Source organism: Convolutriloba macropyga, chromosome 10 (genome assembly GCF_964194025.1).
Source record: "Convolutriloba macropyga chromosome 10, txConMacr16.3, whole genome shotgun sequence".
In the NCBI taxonomy this organism is placed as follows: domain Eukaryota; kingdom Metazoa; phylum Xenacoelomorpha; order Acoela; family Convolutidae; genus Convolutriloba; species Convolutriloba macropyga.
This window is the reverse complement of record NC_134477.1, coordinates 47806057-47828526: the sequence shown is the minus strand read 5'-3', so window position 1 is coordinate 47828526 and position 22470 is coordinate 47806057. Positions and strand designations below refer to the sequence as shown.

At 34.3% G+C, this 22470-nt stretch overlaps 2 protein-coding genes across 2 annotated transcripts in view; both read right to left on the bottom strand.

Annotated features, from left to right (window-relative positions):
- Positions 1-92: 92 nt before the first annotated feature.
- LOC142348622 (syntaxin-18-like) lies at positions 93-1658 on the bottom strand. The gene is made up of 2 exons (XM_075400030.1): positions 1256-1658; positions 93-1156 (listed from the first exon to the last, which is right to left on the bottom strand). Exons 1-2 carry the CDS (start codon positions 1538-1540, stop codon positions 332-334), a joined length of 1110 nt encoding a protein of 369 aa, XP_075256145.1. The 5' UTR covers positions 1541-1658; the 3' UTR covers positions 93-331.
- Positions 1659-5780: 4122 nt separating this feature from the next.
- The window catches only part of LOC142348621 (superoxide dismutase [Cu-Zn]-like), a 43249-nt gene continuing 26559 nt past the window's right edge, over positions 5781-22470 (bottom strand). Inside the window, exons 2-5 of the mRNA XM_075400029.1 lie at positions 22004-22095; positions 20974-21152; positions 6585-6705; positions 5781-6225 (exon numbers count right to left, since the gene is read on the bottom strand). Coding sequence (XP_075256144.1) covers positions 6016-6225; positions 6585-6705; positions 20974-21152; positions 22004-22095 — 602 coding nt within the window. The 3' untranslated portion in view covers positions 5781-6015. The remainder of the gene's footprint in view (positions 6226-6584; positions 6706-20973; positions 21153-22003; positions 22096-22470) is intronic.

Here is a 22470-nt window from a genome sequence, read left to right as displayed (position 1 = left end):
AAAAACATTGAAATTCGACGTTTGACATTTTTACCTTATCTGAACAACACTGTTCTCTTTAGTGATGAGCTTTTTCGGATTTCAAAAAGTAATAACATTATATTATCTGAATTCGATATGCTATTTTTAACAGATCCAATAATTTACACCATTACCATTCATTTAATTCAAAGACATTCAAATTGTACAACAACGATTACGTATGGTACCAGTTGAATCTTACATTCTAACTTAGTTTTGGGTAGTTTATAATGCAACTACACTATAATTTTGCAACAAACACTGATAATTTCCAACTTCATTTTTCATCAGGTGAGCAGAAATTTTTTTATTACGTATCATACCAATCAAGAAACAAAAGGGAAAAGGAACTAACAACAAGGAAAAATAAAATCCAAAATCTAAGTCCAGCATTGTTTCTCATCGCACTTCTAATATGTTCATTTCCCTCTTTAATATTCTCAGTTGAACCAACGGTGGTCATGTGAACACTTTCTATCTTTTCACTCTGCGACAAAACTTTTTCTGTGAAAATGCTCTGAAGACGTGAAATTTCAACAACTTGCCCTTCAATTACCTTCACCTGATCATCCATATCTTGAAGGTCGTTGAAAAGTTGTGCATTTTCGAGTTCTAGCTGCTGGAATTCTTCATTCGATAAAAGATCTTTACTTGGATCGTAATCAGAGTTTTGAATCGAAATATCATTGCGAATTTGACTCGCATTTAACTTGGATTTTGTTGCACCAGTCGAGGCTTCAAGTCTCATTAATTTCTTTCTTTCGACACTGCTTTTCAATCGCACTGCTTTTTGTTCTGAATAAATGTCGCAAACACATTTCAAATACAATTCTAACATCTTCAAAACCAACTTTTGATGCTCCAATTTTTCATTTAAAGCTAATTCTTTTCGAGAATTATCAGGCGAGAAGTCGTTCAACCACAGGTCAAATTGGTCCAAAGTTGTTTCTTTTGGCGCTCGTATTCGGTTTAAGCTCTCTTGCAGGTCAGATAAGAGTCGGTTGCACAACTTAATAAGTTGTTCGGCTTCGTGGTCAATTTGATCTCTATCAATTTCAGACCAAGCTGTTGAGTTTGAATTGAGAAGGGACACAGATCTAGACAGGTACTCATTTCGGTTCGACTCCAAGAAATCCTAAAATACAAATAGATTATTTACAATTGCTTTATATTAGTTATTATTCATTTATGTAGTCTAACTGTTAAAATACAGGCAAAACAGTTCTTGACTTACTTTTAAGGTAGTTATACTCGTGCTCAAGGAACGTACTTGGGATACAAAATCCTCATCTTTCGATTTACTCGCCGCTTTCAAGTCACTTTTTCCTGAGAAAAAACTTCTCGTAGGAAACAATCTGTTTCTGAGTGATGGTCGACTGACTGATGTACTGTCTGCACTGTTGTTCAAAACGACATCGCCATTTATGGAAGCCGATTCTTCGCTCTCAATGCGGCCTAGTTCGTCCTCTCTCTTCTGAGCAGCATCTACAATCTTTGTAAAACTTGAAGTTCGCTCCATCAGAAAGCATAAAAACTGGTCTTTCAATTTTCAAATAACATTGTGATCAAGTTAACATCAGCCAAATAGTTATTCATGCATGCTGCATATCTGAAATTCGTGCACAAATTGTTTAAAATTGATTATATCTTGAAGTACGTATCCCAAGAAAATGCCGAAAAAAACAATGGTACTAAAAAGGGGCTGTCTTATATTATAATTTAAATAATTGCGATTAGCATTTCCCAAGGAGCAGAGTTTCGTTTCTGATAAAAAACCTTTATAATAAATTTGATTGACAAGACTTTCAATTTACGTCACAAACTGAAAACCGTCGTCTAATTTATCAATACAAAAGTACCACAATTGGAGTTCAGGACTCAAGTCGAAGAAAGTTTGCAATTTTTGTTGAATCAGAAAAAGATGCATAGATCAGCTACTAAAAACAACCAACTGAAATTAAAATTGCTCTCTGACTACTGGTGAGGGCCCGACTTTATGGTAGCCTGCTTCAGTCGAGGAGGGAGGAAAGGTGACTCGTTCACTAAGGGACTGGATGGAGGATGCTACTAAGTTAAGGAGGGGTTTCAAATGATGTCATTGAAAGTTATTATAGACCACCACTAAGTTAACAACCATTAACAAAATAAACCAACTTGGGCTACCTTTTCATTTGATTTTTAGTGGTTAAAGTTATTTAGTAAATGTAGTAAACTTGCATTCAGCTGCAAACAATTGTGAATCATGGCGATAATTTGCAAAAATCAAAAAGGAAGGACAGAAGTCAACAGAAAAGTCAACAGTCCAGTAAACATTTTGCATAAAAACAAACGCATCTGGTTCGTACGAGAGCGATTTCTGAGATAAGACGATTGCGTTAGTGCCAATAAGGATTCACGTTAAAAATTCTCAATAGCGTATTGAGATCAAGCGAAATTAGTCAGGCATAATCGACCAATATCGAATGAAGTCATGTCAGGCGGGTGTTTGATTCCAGTTTGCTCTTAAGCGTTATTACACGTCACTATTTACGTTTTGTTAAACTTTTCAAACTCTTCTAATACTTAATCAGAATCTGTGTCGTTTTGACTAAGCAAATAACTTAAAAGATCTTAAGCACCTGGATGCAAGTTTCCAGGAAAATTTTTCTGTTCAAACTTTCATGCTCCGGAAAATTAGGAAAAACATTTGTTTTGGTTAGGTCAAAAAGTGTGCAAAATTAATTTTGAAAACGAAGCACGTAACGTGGCCAGATAATTGATTTCGTGATTAGAACAACATCTTAGCCCAATATAGTGAAAAAGGATGACAGACCCACACTTATTAAACACAACAGCCAAATTAAAGAGCGTGATGTCGCAGGTCTTAATGAAAACGCATGACGATATAAAATATTATAACCGACAAATTACCAGTAAATATCATCCACCGTTGATCCTCTTGACACATATCGTGATTGAAAAAGGAATCAGATGAGAAAGAAATTGACTGAATTTTTTAAGTGACAAAGTGTTTAATTTGGTGTGCAGTTTCAGTTAGATCCTTAAGTTACACATAATTCAAGCTTCTAAACTGCACGCTACTGAGCTCAATACTAATTTCAGCTAGCAATAGCTCTTATGAGCTTCGATAACCTAATGCACAATGACTAAAACGGGCTTTACCTGTTCATCCAATTTCTTTTGATTTTCTTCTTTGACCTTTACCACATTGATTATACTTATACTGCGTAAATCGTTGAGTATATGGATTTAAAGTCCATTTAGTAGAAACAGTGAGAGACGTAAGCCAGAAAGCAAACGGCAAAATAGATGCTTATGTATAACGGAAAAACGTGTTCAAAAGATTAAAACGAATTTTAAAAACAAGTCCCGAATTACAACATTATCAGCCTTCTTAAAAGAATATCTTCTGGCAGCAAGCAAATCATACATCAAGACATCAACGAATATAACAGAACACTACAACAAAATTCTAAAAACATGTCATTTCTTTTTTGAAAAAGTAGGATTTTTATAAAATTTCAAGAGCAAAACAAAAATTGCTCAAAAAAGCATATAATGCAAGTTTATTATCTGCTTCAGATGGTCAAAGATGCTTCCAAACGCACTAGTATAGATAATTGAGAGAAACAACTCTGACTGAAGATGTTGGAGTTCACACTAAAAACTGCTTCGAAAACGCCGCATGTGATCCGTAAAATTTCGCTCGTTCAGCAACATAGGGGGGGGGGGGGGGGGGGGCTGATGTGGGCTGCGGGGGTGGGGTGGGTTTACAACTTTTAAGAATCGTCCTTCACACCATAAAAATACGTCTCTAAAAGAGATTCTGTGAAGAGAGACCTAGGAATATTTTCCATGATGCGATTCGACTCTGCAACTTCTAGTTCTCTAGCCATTTCAGTAATTAAATCGTACAGAGAACATGAAAAGTGCAAAATTCTTTAAAAGTGCAGATTTCGCAGCGAAAAAAAGTACCGAATCATTTTTTGTCTCTGAAGTTCTGTCATGTAACTCATCTGCAAGATTTAAAAATGGTCAGTTTCATTGACCAGTAATGATAGAACTCAGAGGACAAAAATAATCAAAACATTTAAAAACAATTGCAAATTTTTAAAATTTTGAAAAAATTTGTGATACTAAAATTTTCAAAACCAATTCATTGTCTCACGACTCCATCCAGTATTCGTATTTCAAGCCTTAATTAGTTTCACTGGCTCAAAGATCCATAAAATTGGAATATGATAATTTTCCGAAACTTAGATAAAAATTTAAATTTTGTCAAAAAATTGCTAAAACTCGGGTTATTAAAAAATTGATCTCCAATCCATTAACTCCAAAAACTAAGCAGCCGCTTACTATTCAAACTTGAAGGAGGTCCCTCGGCCATTGATGCCAGAAAAAATTTTAAATTCAAAAAACTTAAAAAACTAGCAAATATTTTCAAAATTGCTTAAGTTCGTCATATTGAAATCTTGAAAAACATTTCATTACATCTAGAAACTATGCAGTAACCTATTATCAAACCCTGGAGGAGGTTCCTTGGCTCTTGAGGCTGGAGAAACCTAATGAAATCATTTTCAAAATTTTGATAACTGCAAGTATAAAAAAATTGCTAAAATTTGTGATATGAAAAAGTTTCCAGATTTCGCAGCGAAAAAAAGTACCATTTTTTGTCTCTGAAGTTCTGTCATGTAAAAAGTTGAAAACTAATTCATGGCCAATAAAGATTTTCTAGTAAATTATAACCAAACCCTAGAGGAGGTTTTCGGGACCCTGGGGCTGGAAAAATCTGAATAATGACAATAAATGTCAAAAAAGGAAAAACTGGTAAAATTTGTGATATGAAAAAGTTTCCAGATTTCGCAGCGAAAAAAAAGTACCGGACCATTTTTTTGTCTCCCGAACCATTTTTTTGTCTCTGAAGTTCTGTCAAAAGTTCTGTCATGTAAAAAGTTGAAAACTAATTCATGGACAATAAAGATTTTCTAGTAAATTATAACCAAACCCTAGAGGAGGTTTTCGGGACCCTGAGGCTGGAAAAATATGAATAATGACAATAAATGTCAAAAAAGGGGAAAAAATTGCAAGTTTTATCAAAAAAATGCTAAAATTCGTAATGTTAAAATGTTCAAAACCATCCCATTACTAGAGACGCTGCAGTAACCTATCAAACTCTAGGGGAGGTTTCTTGGCACCTAGGGCTGAAAAAACTGACAACGACAAATTTTGACAATGACAAAACGAAAATGACAAAAATTTTCAAAAAAAAAATTGAAAATTAGTATAAATTTGCGAGTTTTTGTTTTGAGTGCCAAAACATATAGCTCTCAAGACATAAAAAGTACTTATGTCTTGCAAAGGACCTTTATCAACTTTAACCAGCCTCAATTGTAGAGTAGTCCAACAAAAAATTCGAAAAATGACGAACTCGAAAAATTGCAACATTTTGGGCTCAAAAACTACAAATGAGCTTTTAATCTTAAACTACGGCCTTCCCAGAAACTTCACCACACTAAGCACTTGAAGGACTGTTATTCACGGCTAAGGGCCTCTAATGAAACTTAACGCCTATTATCACATCTATTAAGACCATCAGACTCAAAACAACAGCTACAACTTTTATTTGAGAGCAAATTACGAAACCAAGTTACCGGAACCCATTCCTCCTCTTGTCGTGGAACAATTTTTTTCCCATGACTTGTCATTTCCGCTGAAAAACCTTTTGATGTCACGAAATATTGAACTACGTCTATGAATAATTAGCGACACAAAACTACAATTACATGTACACATCAACCGCAGTTCTTTAACATCAATTTTTAAACTTCGCAGAATTAACATTAACTAAATCAGGGTAATAGTTTGCTCAGGGAACAATTGAATTTGTAAATTGGATAGCCTAACTTAAGGGGAACACTCTGAAACCAATTTGCATCACGTTGATCGCCTTAATCGCTGACCAGTTGATTGACAAGAGTTGACTTAATCCTGCTTTTATGATGTAATCCATTTGATAACAGCCAATGGCAAAATAAGTGCGATATTATCGGCCAGTGCCTTCAGATTGGCTGATGAGGTTTCAAGATATCCAAAATCAACATCAGCTAACGTCCACTCGCTCGTGATTCCCACAATGCAGCATCCGACTCTTCCGCCAGCATTGCCAGTCGGCTGGGAAGTGAAATCATCGGCGTCCTCGTGGACCTTAAACACATCCGATTAAAGATTGTTTCTATGACTAAACTAAGCATTAAGTTCTGCTAACGCAGCTTTTACTTATATCTTTTATATCATAAACTCTTTTTTTCTCCGAAAAGTGTTAAAGAAATGCAAGCAGCTCTGAGTTCTCAAATAACTGCTGTTGTCTTCTTTTATCTAAGCCTTTTCGAAAGAAACTTAGAGTAGAATCATATTGAAAATTGTCGATGCTGTTCATTGGACTAATCTCGGCTATTCAAAACACAAAACCCAAAAACATCGCAGGGATTCAACGTCCGTCATAGTTATAAATTTCTTTTTTATTGATGGTATCAAAACTAGAATCGACTTTAAAACATATTTACCACAATGGCATATCCGTTGATAGGGTTAGCCCCAGTGAGCAGACTGCCCATAGTGTCCGTAAACACATCAATCGCCTCCCCTTTAGAGTCTGCACAAATGTTGCCCAAATCACCTACATGCCTAAACAAAATAATTTTTGTGATCAAACAAGCCTAAACACACAGCCTAATTGTTGTGATCATGATTAAACTGCTGACAATGTCACTTTCGGATCAGTACCTCAAAGTGTGTCAGGAAAGCCTCAAGCCAGTACTCCACTTTGTGCAGGAACGTCCTTTGGGAGTAAGACTTTTTCTAAAAAGAGATTTTTGCTAAAATTCTTGATTTTTGCTATTGAATTTTGATAGTCTTTCGCTTTAATAATCAGCCCTTTCATTAAATCCTCATTAATTTTCTTAAAAAAGCATCAATTCCAAGTTCTTACTCTCTGCCCTTTCCGTCTTCAAGCTCCTGAATGGAGCAGCAACTGAGCACGTTCTCGGAGGTTTTAGCCTCCGGAACAGTTAAAAAGCAGACTAAAGTTACAAGCATCCTGAAAATGATCATTCCACACTTCAAGCGAGAGCACTTTAAGAACACAGAAACTTTTCAAAAAGCATCTAATGAAGCTCTGAGTAGCATTCTATTGGCCTTCGATCCAGTAAACAGACAAAAGATTACTCTCTCGAAAACAATCACTACCATCAACGAAAAGCGACTTCACACAGTCGTGGTCATAGCGCCTATTGAATCCGCCGAAAATATGGACAGACTGAAAATAAACGGACTGAGAATAATGAACCGTACGAATGGCAGAACCGTACAACCGTATGTTTTCGACGGCAGACGAATTCTGGCGCACGGACTATAACGGTTTACCTAAACGCGTTATGCTGCGAATGAGTAACGTGCCGTATTTACTTGATGACGATACTTTAATCGAGAAGCTTGATCTACCTCCAGACGTCGAGGCTATCAAACCTATTACGAGGGAAAAAGAGAAACTGGCAGAAGGCCATTTCTATAATGGCACAGCATCAATGCTGATAAACGAAGAAAACGAGAACGAATTACGTGAATGGTCATTCAAGTCCAGCTAGCGGAGAAAGGCAGTTTAAATGATTAGATATACCTTTCAACGCTCACACGCCAGCACTGCATAGCTGTACTTTTTGTGAAGCAGCGAACAAACCGGGGTTTACCAAGAACCGAACCAACGCATAAAATCAAACGAACGAAACTCGCCAAGGCGAGAACTGAGACAACAAAGTACAACAAGTGAACAAAGATCACCAAGCCGAGAAACGCACCCGCTCGAGCAGAGATCACCAAGCCGGGAATCGAACCCGCGCAAGGAATCCTCTCACAATAACTTTGATACCCTCACAATTGACGAAAGTGAAGCTTTCAGCACTCCTGAATCCGAGTTCTGGAAGCAATCAAGGACCGGGAGAAGAGCGGCAAAAAGAGACAACAACCACATCTCACCAATAGAGGCTCCAGGCAGATACGATGTTCTGCGGAAGCCTAGTAAACCGGATAAGAATATAAATGAAAAAGCTAAGCAAACTGAGCAAGACCATCCATCAATTGCATAAGATAACATCTCCAAAATTATGTTTGTGTTGAAATAATGGCAATCTTTGTTTCGTTTAACTGTCGGGTCTTAGGATCCCACTTAAAATTGTTAGAGCTTCTTTCCCAATTTAAGAAAATAAAAGAAAACAATTGTGTAATGGCAATTCAAGAAACAAAAGTAGAAAGAATAAGTTCGAAACATCGAGCCGTTCTAACTCGTTACAAAATGCAGTTCATTATTGAGCTATCGGTCAATAAATCAGGTGGGCTCCTTTTACTTGTAACATATAATCGGACAATTGAAGTCATAGGAAAAAACGCTTATTTTATCTAATGATTACATACAAAAAGTTTTTGAACCCTTAATACCCAAGTACAGATATACTTTTATCCTTTGCCCAAATTGTGTTGAAAATTTTACGAACGACTTCACAATATGGATAGGAGGAGATTTTAATGCAATTGATCCAATTGATGCTACATCTAAGGTTAGGGCGGGAGAGAGACGACTAAAAGGATATCAAGTTTGCGATAGCTATAATTCAATGGGATGCTTTGATGTTTTCAAACAACACAAAAATAGACTTAAAACACATTTTGAAAAAAAAAACTAACGAAGAGTCTCGCATTGACTAAATATTCAGCAACGAATGCAACTTAGTTGAAAGCGTCACAACGATTGAAACACCTTTAAGCGATCATTACATTCTGCAATTAGACACGTTCACAAAAAAAACAAGAATCATGTTGCGTACAAAAGCGCTGGAAACTAGGATACACCATTATCAAAGATCCCAATAATTCGCTAGACATTTCCAGATTATATTTCCAGATCAAAAATGGAGAAAAGACTTGTTGAAACAAAGCATTGAGAGTGATAGCACCCGACCAGCCCAAACCGAACGCTTAGGCATCATTTCACTCAAAAAGAACTTATCTAGATCTGAATTCTGTAGACCCAAAGGCTCTCAAAAACCTTTAAACAGACTTTAACAAAAATAGGAATTTTGCCGCAATTATAAACGGTAACGCAGAAGTAACAAAGAATATTGACGAAAAAATAGACTCATTTACAGAATTCTATAGTATCCTATATGGGAAAGAAGCTCAAAAGCCTGATAAGATAGATGCAAAACAGAATCATCAAACACATTTCTAAAACTAATAACAAATTAATCGAAAAAGCATTTCAAGTCAGATGAATTTAAAGAACAAGAGGTTAGATGCGCTATTCAAAATTTTAATAGCCACAGTGCACCGGGATCTGATGGATTTACATGTGACTGATACAAAAGAAACATTGACCTCTTTGCTCCAGAACTCAGTAAGCTCTTTAATTCAATAGCTGCAAATGAAAAAGTGCCTGGTTCGTTTTGCATCTATTATAAAGATGATACCTAAACTTAAGTCTCTTTGTACTGTTGACGACTTCAGACTGATAAGCTTGCTTAATACCGATCTGAAAATTTTATCACATGTTTTAGTCTCATGGTCTAGACTCAAAAAGTCATTGAATACTCTTATAAAGAAACACCAATTTGCTTACCTTCCAAACCGCAGTATCAATACGGCTATCTTACTAGCACGTCTGGCTAAGGAAAAATTAGGCAGATCAAACTGCATGATCTGTATTGATTTCAGTAAAGCGTTCGATAGACTTGGCAGAGATCATTTTTTTGAAACTATTGAATGAGATAGGCTGCCCTCTCATACTGACGAAAACAATTGAAAGCTTGTACAGAGAGACCAAAGCATGTATTGAAGTCACTAATCAGCTCTCAAGTTTCATTCGAATTGAGAACGGTATTAAGCAAGGTTGTCCGCATTCTGCTTTCCTCTTCATTCTAGGTATAGAACCGCTTCTTCAAGCTATACGTAGAAACACTAAAAACAAATCAGAAGTTAAAACTCATTGCGTACGGTGATGGCATCACAGTGTTTATCAAAACTGCGTGCATAAAAAAAGTTTTAGATGAAGTTGAGAGTTTCAACTACGCATCTGAACTTAGACTCAATTTACAAAAAAAAAACAAAGTGCTTATGAAAGGCGTAAACGATCTAAAAATAACAAAGGTAGATGAATCAAAAAAATTAGGAATAGTGATAAAATTAAACGAAAACAAAGCCCATGCAAGAGGAAACTTGAGAAGAATTGCTTGTGAAAGCTCAAAATACAGCCTAAAATCGATGACATTACGCGCTAGAAGTATGAATATTAAAACTTTTGTGCGAAGTAAGCTGATTCACCAGCTTCGACACAGACTTTAAAAAGAAATTCATACACGAAATAGAAATGATGATGATTCATTCCTTGTGGAATAAACAAAAACATTCTCTGAACAAAAATCCTCTATATTATTCTACTAAGAAAGGCGGCGTTGGTTTTCATAATTTGAACACAAATATTGGCGTGTAAACTAATAGATCTGGCGAAAACAGCTAAAAGTATTAACAATATAGCAACGATTGTCAAATCCAAACTTTACAAAGATTTTCTAAAACTTGCAAAGGCTAGGGCTTGCCAAGATGTCAATTACAAAGCACTGCTGAAGTATAGATTATTTAAATAACACTATCGACATTACGAACATTTCGCATGCAAAACTATCATATTTTAACAGCGCACTCAAGAATTTAATGGGGAAATTGAGGAAAGAATTCGAGCCTTTTTGTGACTCAATAGATCATGAGTTTTCAAATACATTGCTCACCTTCGTCAAAAACATTTGAAAAACATTGACACCACTACATAAAAACGTCCTCTATCTGCTTTTTTGAACAGTTACTTGGAGAAACCAAAAAAATGGTTGAACAACGTTACAACTCACCCATTATCCTATTCTTGTGAAAAAGAGTTCAAAACTTCTAACAACTTGTTCTACGAATGTCCAATTGATGAAACGATTAGATCAAACCTACCCATGACAAACAAACAACCTGATTAAAGATAGAAATCCGCTAGATCAAATATTCTTTGTTGCTAATTAATTTCGTCCTGGTCTGAAGAGGAGAGCATTTATATGACTAAACTGTACTTTATTGTAAATATTGATTAATTATTTATAAACTGTATACTGCTTTGTTAATATGATTAACTTGTAAAAAATTTTAAAAGCCTAAACAAAATAGATCTCAAAGCGCTCGAAACACACATCTGATGAAAAAAATCAAATTTTATTAAACTTAATACCTCAATTTACACAATCACAATTATTCAATAGAAACTCGCAGCCATTCAAACATTATACACACGTAATATTCAAGCTCTAAATAGGATAAGCGATACTCAAAAAACCAAACGCAACTGAGGCTGACGAATTTTAAGGACTCAAATTAGTAATACATTTTAAGAGAAAACCAACGAAACATTTTTAAACGTAATTCTTATTGTAGAGCAATCACAAATTATATTGCTCCATTTTCAACCTTTGTGCGAAGTAAGCTGATTTACCAGTTTCGACACAGACTTTAAAAAGACATTCATAGACGAAATAGCATTGATGATTCATTCCTTGTGGAACAAACAAAAACATTCTCTGAACAAAAATCTTCTATATTATTCTACTAAGAAAGGCGGCGTTGGTTTTCATTATTTAAAAACACAAATATTGGCGTGTAAACTAATAGATCTGGCGAAAACAGCTAAAAGTATTAACAATATAGCAACGATTGTCAAATCCAAACTTTACAAAGATTTTCTAAAACTTGCAAAGGCTAGGGCTTGCCAAGATGTCAATTACAAAGCACTGCTGAAGTATAGATTATTTAAATAACACTATCGACATTACGAACATTTCGCATGCAAAACTATCATATTTTAACAGCGCACTCAAGAATTTAATGGGAAAATCAAGGAAAGAATTCGAGCCTTTTTGTGACTCAGTAGATCATGAGTTTTCAAATACATTGCTCACCTTCGTCAAAAACATTTGAAAAACATTGACACCACTAAATAAAAACGTCCTCTATCTGCTTTTTTGAACAGTTACTTGGAGAAACCAAAAAAATGGTTGAACAACGTTACAACTCACCCATTATCCTACTCTTGTGAAAAAGAGTTCAAAACTTCTAACAACTTGTTCTACGAATGTCCAATTGATGAAACTATTAGATCAAACCTACCCATGACAAACAAACAAACTGATTAAAGATAGAAATACGCTAGATCAAAAATTCTTTGTTGCTAAATTAATTTCATCCTGGTCTGAAGAGGAGAGCATTTATATGACTAAACTGTACTTTATTGTAAATATTGATTAATTATTTATAAACTGTATACTGCTTTGTTAATATGATTAACTTGTAAAAAATTTTAAAAGCCTAAACAAAATAGATCTCAAAGCGCTCGAAACACGCATCTGATGAAAATAAAAAAATCAAATTTTATTAAACTTAATACCTCAATTTACACAATCACAATTATTCAATAGAAACACGGAACCATTCAAACATTATACACACGTTATATTCAAGCTCTAAATAGGATAAGCGATACTCAAAAAACCAAACGCAACTGAGGCTGACGAATTTAAAGGACTCAAATTAGTAATACATTTTTCAAGAGAAAACCAACGAAACATTTTCAAACGTAATTCTTATTGTAGAGCAATCACAAATTATATTGCTCCATTTTCAAACTTTGTGCGAAGTAAGCTGATTTACCAGTTTCGACACAGACTTTAAAAAGACATTCATAGACGAAGTAGAAATGATGATTCATTCCTTGTGCAATAAACAAAAACATTCTCTGAACAAAAATCTTCGATATTATTCTACTAAGAAAGGCAGCGTTGGTTTTCATTATTTCAAAACACAAAAATTGGCGTGTAAACTAATAGATCTGGCGAAAACAGCTAAAAGTATAACAATATAGCAGCTATTGTCAAATCCAAACTTCAAAAAGATTTTCTAAAATTTGCAAAAGAGCTAGGGCTTGCCAAGATGTCAATTATAAAGGAATGCTGCAGTATAGATTATTTGAAAAAGACTATCGACATTACGAACATGTGGCATGCAAAACTTTATCATATTTTAACAGCGCACTCAGAATTTAATGGAAAAATTGAGGAAAGAACTCGAGCCTTTTTGTGACTCAATAGATGAGGAGTTTTCAAATACATTGCTCGCCTTCGTCAAAAACATTTCGAAAAAAAAACATTGACACCACTATATAAAAACGTCCTCTATCTGCTTTTTTGAACAGTTACTTGGAGAAACCAAAAAATGGTTGAACAACGTTACAACTCACCCATTATGCTACTCTTGTGAAAAAGTTCGAAACTTTTAAACACCTGTTCTACGAATGTCCAAATGATGAAACGATTAGATCAAACCTACCCATGACTAATATAGACAAACCGATTAAAGATAGAAATACGCTAAGTCTCAAATTCTTTGTTGCTAAATTAATTTCATCCTGGTCTGAAGAGGAGAGCATGTATATGACTAAACTGTACTTTAGTGTAAATATTGATTAATTATTTATAAACTGTATACTGCTTTGATAATATGATTAACTTGTAAAAAACTTTAAAAGCCTAAACAAAATAGATCTCAAAGCGCTCGAAACACCTCTACTACCACTTACTACCTCTTACTTACCACCACTTACTACCACTTACTATCTCACCAATAGAGGCTCCAGGCAGATACGATGTTGTGCGGAAGCCTAGTAAACCGGATAAGAATATATATGAAAAAGCTAAGCAAACTGAGCAAGACCATCCATCAATTGCATAAGATACCATCTCCAATATTATGTTTATGTTGAAATAATGGCAATCTTTGTTTAGTTTAACTGTCGTGTCTTAGGATCCCACTTAAAATTGTTAGAGCTTCTTTCCCAATTTAAGAAAATAAAAGAAAACAATTGTGTAATGGCAATTCAAGAAACAAAAGTAGAAAGAATAAGTTCGAAACATCAAGCCGTTCTAACTCGTTACAAAATGCAGTTCATTATTGAGCCATCGGTCAATAAATCAGGTGGGCTCCTTTTACTTGTAACATATAATTGGGCAATTGAAGTCATAGGAAAAACGCTTATTTTATCTAATGATTACTAACAAAAGAAGTTTTTGGAACAATATACCTGAACCCTTAATATCCAAGTACAGATATACTTTTATCCTTTGCCCAAATTGTTGAAAATTTTACGAACGACTTCACAATATGGATAGGAGGAGATTTTAATGCAATTGATCCAATTGATGCTACATCTAAGGTTAGGGCGGGAGAGAGACGACTAAAAGGATATCAAGTTTGCGATAGCTATAATTCAATGGGATGCTTTGATGTTTTCAAACAACACAAAAATAGACTTAAAACACATTTTGGAAAAAAAACTAACGAAGAGTCTCGCATTGACTAAATATTCAGCAACGAATGCATCTTAGTTGAAAGCGTCACAACGATTGAAACACCTTTAAGCGATCATTACATTCTGCAATTAGACACGTTCACAAAAAAAACAAGAATCATGTTGCGTACAAAAGCGCTGGAAACTAGGATACACCATTATCAAAGTTCCCAATAATTCGCTAGACATTTCCAGATTATTTGAAAAGGTCGTTCAAAATTTAAATAAAAAAGGACTGACAAAAAATTATATTTTCAAAACTAAACTAAGGGATTGTCTAAGATATCTTGACTTCAGAGATCAAAAATGGAGAAAAGACTTGTTGAAACAAAGCATTGAGAGTGATAGCACCCAAACAGCCCAAACCGAACGCTTAGGCATCATTTCACTCAAAAAAAACTTATCTAGATCTGAATTCTGTAGACCCAAAGGCTCTCAAAAACCTTTAAACAGACTTCAACAAAAATAGGAATTTTGCCGCAATTATAAACGGTAACGCAGAAGTAACAAAGAATGTTGACGAAATAATAGACTCATTTACAGAATTCTATAGTATCCTATATGGGAAAGAAGCTCAAAAGCCTGATAAGATAGATGCAAAACAGAATCATCAACCACATTTCTAAGACTAATAACAAATTAATCGAAAAAGCATTTCAAGTCAGATGAATTTAAAGAACAAGAGGTTAGATGCGCTATTCAAAATTTTAATAGCCACAGTGCACCGGGATCTGATGGATCTACATGTGACTGATACAAAAGAAACATTGACCTCTTTGATCCAGAACTCAGTAAGCTCTTTAATTCAAAAGCTGCAAATGAAAAAGTGCCTGGTTCGTTTTGCATCTATTATAAAGATGATACCTAAACTTAAGTCTCTTTGTACTGTTGACGACTTCAGACTGATAAGCTTGCTTAATCTGATCTGAAAATTTTATCACATGTTCTAGCCTCATGGTCTAGACTCAAAAAGTCATTGAATACTCTTATAAAGAAACACCAATTTGCTTACCTTCCAAACCGCAGTATGAATACGGCTATCTTACTAGCACGTCTGGCTAAGGGAAAATTAGGCAGATAAAACTGCATGATCTGTATTGATTTCAGTAAAGCGTTCGATAGACTTGGCAGAGATCATTTTTTGAAACTATTGAATGAGATAGGCTGCCCTCTCATACTGACGAAAACAATTGAAAGCTTGTACAGAGAAACCAAAGCATGTATTGAAGTCAATAATCAGCTCTCAAGTTTCATTCGAATTGAGAACGGTATTAAGCAAGGTTGTCCGCATTCTGCTTTCCTCTTCATTCTAGGTATAGAACCGCTTCTTCAAGCTATACGTAGAAACACTAAAAACAAATCAGAAGTTAAAACTCATTGCGTACGGTGATGGCATCACAGTGTTTACCAAAACTGCGTGCATAAAAAAGTTTTAGATGAAGTTGAGAGTTTCAACTGCGCATCTGAACTTAGACTCAATTTACAAAAACCAAAGTGCTTATGAAAGGCGTGAACGATCTAAAAATAACAAAGGTAGATGAATCAAAAATATTAGGAATGGTGATAAAATTAAACGAAAACAAAGCCCATGCAAAAGGAAACTTGAGAAGAATTGCTTGTGAAAGCTCAAAATACAGCCTAAAATCGATGACATTACGCGCTAGAAGTATGAATATTAAAACTTTTTTGCGAAGTAAGCTGATTTACCAGCTTCGACACAGACTTTAAAAAGAAATTCATACACGAAATAGAAATGATGATGATTCATTCCTTGTGGAATAAACAAAAACATTCTCTGAACAAAAATCTTCTATATTATTCTACTAAGAAAGGCGGCGTTGGTTTTCATAATTTGAAAACACAAATATTGGCATGTAAACTAATAGATCTGGCGAAAACAGCTAAAAGTATTAACAATATAGCAACGATTGTCAAATCCAAACTTTACAAAGATTTTCTAAAACTTGCAAAGGCTAGGGCTTGCCAAGATGTCAATTACAAAGCACTGCTGCAGTATAGATTATTTAAATAACACTATCGACATTACAAACATGTCGCATGCAAAACTATCATATTTTAACAGCGCACTCAAGAATTTAATGGGAAAATTGAGGAAATAATCCGAGCCTTGTGAAAAAGAGTTCAAAACTTCTAACAACTTGTTCTACGAATGTCCAATTGATGAAACGATTAGATCAAACCTACCCATGACAAACAAACAAACTGAGTAAAGATAGAAATACGCTAGATCAAAAATTCTTTGTTGCTAAATTAATTTCATCCTGGTCTGAAGAGGAGAGCATTTATATGACTAAACTGTACTTTATTGTAAATATTGATTAATTATTTATAAACTGTATACTGCTTTGTTAATATGATTAACTTGTAAAAAATTTTAAAAGCCTAAACAAAATAGTTCTCAAAGCGCTCGAAACACGCATCTGATGAAAAAAAATCAAATTTTATTAAACTTAATACCTCAATTTACATGATCACAATTATTCAATAGAAACACGAACCATTCAAACATTATACACACGTAATATTCAAGCTCTAAATAGGATAAGCGATACTCAAAAAACCAAACGCAGCTGAGGCTGACGAATTTAAAGGACTCAAATTAGTAATACATTTTTCAAGAGAAAACCAACGAAACATTTTTAAACGTAATTCTTATTGTAGGGCAATCACAAATTATATTGCTCCATTTTCAACCTTTGTGCGAAGTAAGCTGATTTACCAGTTTCGAAACAAACTTTAAAAAGACATTCATAGACGAAGGAGAAATGATGATTCATTCCTTGTGGAATAAACAAAAACATTCTCTGAACAAAAATCTTCTATATTATTCTACTAAGAAAGGCGGCGTTGATTTTCATTATTTCAAAACACAAAAATTGGCGTGTAAACTAATAGATCTGGCGAAAACAGCTAAAAGTATAACAATATAGCAGCTATTGTCAAATCCAAACTTCAAAAAGATTTTCTAAAATTTGCAAAAGAGCTAGGGCTTGCCAAGATGTCAATTATAAAGGAATGCTGCAGTATCGATTATTTGAATAAGACTATCGACATTACGAATAAGTGGCATGCAAAACTTTATCATATTTTAACAGCGCACTCAGAATTTAATGGAAAAATTGAGGAAAGAATTCGAGCCTTTCTGTGACTCAATAGATGAGGAGTTTTCAAATACATTGCTCGCCTTCGTCAAAAACATTTCGAAAAAAAAACATTGACACCACTATATAAAAACGTCCTCTATATGCTTTTCTGAACAGTTACTTGGAGAAACCAAAAAAATGGTTGAACAACGTTACAACTCACCCATTATGCTACTCTTGCGAAAAAGTTCGAAACTTTTAAACACCTGTTCTACGAATGTCCAATTGATGAAACGATTAGATCAAACCTACCCATGACTAATATAGACAAACCGATTGAAGATAGAAATACGCTAAGTCTCAAATTCTTTGTTGCTAAATTAATTTCATCCTGGTCTGAAGAGGAGAGCATTCATATGACTAAACTGTACTTTAGTGTAAATATTGATTAATTATTTATAAACTGTATACTGCTTTGTTAATATGATTAACTTGTAAAAAACTTTAAAAGCCTAAACAAACTAGATCTCAAAGCGCTCGAAACACGCATCTGATGAAAATAAAAAAATCAAATTTTATTAAACTTACTACCTCAATTTACATGATCACAATTATTCAATAGAAACACGCAACCATTCAAACATTATACACACGTAATATTCAAGCTCTAAATAGGATAAGCGATACTCAAAAAACCAAACGCAACTGAGGCTGACGAATTTAAATGACTCAAATTAGTAATACATTTTTGAAGAGAAAAGCAACGAAACGTTTTTAAACGTAACTCTTATTGTAGAGCAATCACAAATTATATTGCTCCAATTTCAACCTTTGTGCGAAGTAATCTGATTTACCAGTTTCGACACAAGACTTTAAAAAGACATTCATAGACGAAATAGCATTGATGATTCATTCCCTGTGGAACAAACAAAAACATTCTCTGAACAAAAATCTTCTATATTATTCTACTAAGAAAGGCGGCGTTGGTTTTCATTATTTAAATACACAAATATTGGCGTGTAAACTAATAGATCTGGAGAAAACAGCTAAAAGTATAACAATATAGCAGCTACTGTCCAACCCAAATTTCAAAAAGATTTTCTAAAATTTGCAAAAGAGCTAGAGCTTGCCAAGATATCAATTATAAAGGAATGCTGCAGTATAGATCATTTGAATAAGACTATCGACATTACGAACATGTGGCATGCAAAACTTTCTCATAATTAAACAGCGCACTCAGAATTAAATGGAAAAATTGAGGAAAGAAGTCGAGCCTTTTTGTGACTCAATAGATCAGGAGTTTTCAAATACATTGCTCACCTTCGTCAAAAACATTTCGAAAAAAACATTGACACCACTAGATAAAAACGTCCTATATCTGCTTTTTTGAACAGTTACTTGGAGAAACCAAAAAAATGGTTGAACAACTTTACAACTCACCCATTATCCTACTCTTGTGAAAAAGAGTTCAAAACTTCTAACAACTTGTTCTACGAATGTCCAATTGATGAAACGATTAGATCAAACCTACCCATGACAAACAAACAAACTGATTAAAGATAGAAATACGCTAGATCAAATATTCTTTGTTGCTAATTAATTTCATCCTGGTCTGAAGAGGAGAGCATTTATATGACTAAACTGTACTTTATTGTAAATATTGATTAATTATTTATAAACTGTATACTGCTTTGTTAATATGATTAACTTGTAAAAAATTTTAAAAGCCTAAACAAAATAGATCTCAAAGCGCTCGAAACACGCATCTGATGAAAATAAAAAATCAAATTTTATTAAACTCACTACCTCAATTTACATGATCACAATTATTCAATAGAAACACGCAACCATTCAAACATTATACACACGTAATATTCAAGCTCTAAATAGGATAAGCGATACTCAAAAAACCAAACGCAACTGAGGCTGACGAATTTAAAGGACTCAAAATAGTAATACATTTTTCAAGAGAAAACCAACGAAACATTTTTAAACGTAATTCTTATTGTAGAGCAATCACAAATTATATTGCTCCATTTTCAACCTTTGTGCGAAGTAAGCTGATTTACCAGTTTCGAAACAGACTTTAAAAAGACATTCATAGACAAAGTAGAAATGATGATTCATTCCTTGTGGAATAAACAAAAACATTCTCTGAACAAAAATCCTCTATATAATTCTACTAAGAAAGGCGGCGTTGGTTTTCATAATTTAAAAACACAAATATTGGCGTGTAAACTAATAGATCTGGCGAAAACAGCTAAAAGTATAACAATATAGCAGCTACTGTCCAACCCAAACTTCAAAAAGATTTTCTAAAATTTGCAAAAGAGCAAGGGCTTGCCAAGATGTCAATTATAAAGGAATGCTGCAGTATAGATTAATTGAATAAGACTATCGACATTACGAACATGTGGCATGCAAAACTTTATCATATTTTAACAACGCACTCAGAATTTAATGGAAATATTGAGGAAAGAATTCGAGCCTTTTTGTGACTCAATAGATGAGGAGTTTTCAAATACATTGCTCGCCTTCGTCAAAAACATTTCGAAAAAAAACATTGACACCACTATATAAAAACGTCCTCTATCTGCTTTTTTATACAGTTACTTGGAGAAACCAAAAAAATGGTTGAACAACGTTACAACTCACCCATTATGCTACTCTTGTGAAAAAGTTCGAAACTTTTAAACACCTGTTCTACGAATGTCCAATTGATGAAACGATTAGATCAAACCTACCCATGAATAATATAAACAAACCGATTAAAGATAGAAATACGCTAAGTCTCAAATTCTTTGTTGCTAAATTAATTTCATCCTGGTCTGAAGAAGAGAGCATTTATATGACTAAACTGTACTTTATTGTAAATATTGATTAATTATTTATAAACTGTATACTGCTTTGTTAATATGATTAACTTGTAAAAAAATTTTAAAAGCCTAAACAAAATAGATCTCAAAGCGCTCGAAACACGCATCTAATGAAAATAAAAAATCAAAATTTTATCAAACTTACTACCTCAATTTACATGATCACAATTATTCAATAGAAACACGCAACCATTCACACATTATACACACGTAATATTCAAGCTCTAAATTAGAGAAGCGATACTCAAAAAACCAAACGCAATTGAGGCTGACGAATTTAAAGGACTCAAATTAGTAATACATTTTTCAAGAGAATACGAACGAAACATTTTTAAACGTAACTCTTATTGTAAAGCAATCACAAATTTTATTGCTCCATTTAAATGTGGAGTTAAACTTAAAACCAATTAGTTTGAAAAAATTACAACATACTGACGTAAGAACAGCCAACACTTTTGAGTCTCTGATAAGCAATACACGTGTTGCATTGCATTACCTCGTAGAGTCATTAATAGCCCCGTGTGACTGACTGAGTGGGTTGTAGTGGCCCCCTGCAGCCTTGCACCTCCCGGATGAGGAATCTGCCTGGTAGAGACTGCCATACTGGTGCACGTGGAACCCGTGCAGTCCACTCTCTAGACCTCTGATACGCACTCGGTACTCAAGCCCTGTACTCTGAAATGAAAAAATAATGTCCCATTTAAACAGCTGCCAGAAAAAGAGCATTCAAAAATTAAGCTCACCTTTTAAGTACATTATTTTCTTATTAATTTCACAACAGGTAGAATTTCTGCTGTATAACTTAAGCAAAAGACAGTTACAACACTTCTTTGTCAATAAAACCTTGTAAATCATTATCAAAGTTGTTAATAGAGATCACACTCATGAAACGTTGAGCGTCAAAGCGTGTTTAAATGTGAATTATTAATACTTAAGCTAGGAAACTCTTTAGCTAGTGTAATCGTTTTCAGGTGTCAAGTTAACAGGAGATGGGGGCTTGAAAATCTCCATAGCTCATTAAAAATCATTCCATTCCTTTCATCTAAAAATGAAAACAAAAGGCGTGGTATTATTGTTGTTGTTATTTTCGATTTGCTGTTCTGTGGAGATTTTCTATTGTCTCAGTCTAACAACACTAAACAGATATTTCTGCATAGATCACAGTCGCAAAACAATCGCCAAGTGCAGACGTTTCTCGTTCGCCACATCCTTTGTTGAAAACTTTCCACATTAAACTTATTAATCGTTTCTCAATACACGCTGCCGTAGTAACATTGACGTATGTCTCAATAATAGCCATTGAAGAACAGAAGTACACGATCAATAGGAGCTAAGATCTTGAACACCTTGTCAACACATTTGAACACATTTTCTACGTATTTATCAATAATACCACTAACAGAGCAAGCAAATATGACTGCAATTAAAAAAGTTAACACAAAAAAATAACAGATAAAAAAGCAAACTCAGAACTTATCAAACATTAAAGAAAGCAGATGCAAAAAATGAAATGTGAAATTACTCACCCCTTCTCGCATGAACACAGCTCCATCTAAGTTGTCTTGAAACACACATACGGCCCAATCAGTGAAAGCTGAATCAGGAGTCGCATCGTTTCCTGAAAATACAAAACAATAACATAACACGAATCTCGACATCTACGCAATATTTCAAAACTGTTTCAAACTTTCCAACTGCTTTTGATTTCAACTCCAATTGAGGATAAAACTGTTCAACTGATCAACTGGAGCAGAATTTTTGCAGCAGCAGGAACATAGACAGGTAATTGGAAAATTTTAAGTGTACCTACTGCACAATCAATTTTCTGTTAAAAACACCCGATAACTCTAAACTTAGACGTCTGTCAATTTGGATAAATCAATCAATATGCGCAACTTCTCAGCTCGATCGACGGCTATAATCAGAGGCTTGAAACACAACAGAACTGTCGTATAGACAATGGAAGTTTTATATTGCAATGGCAACTTTACCC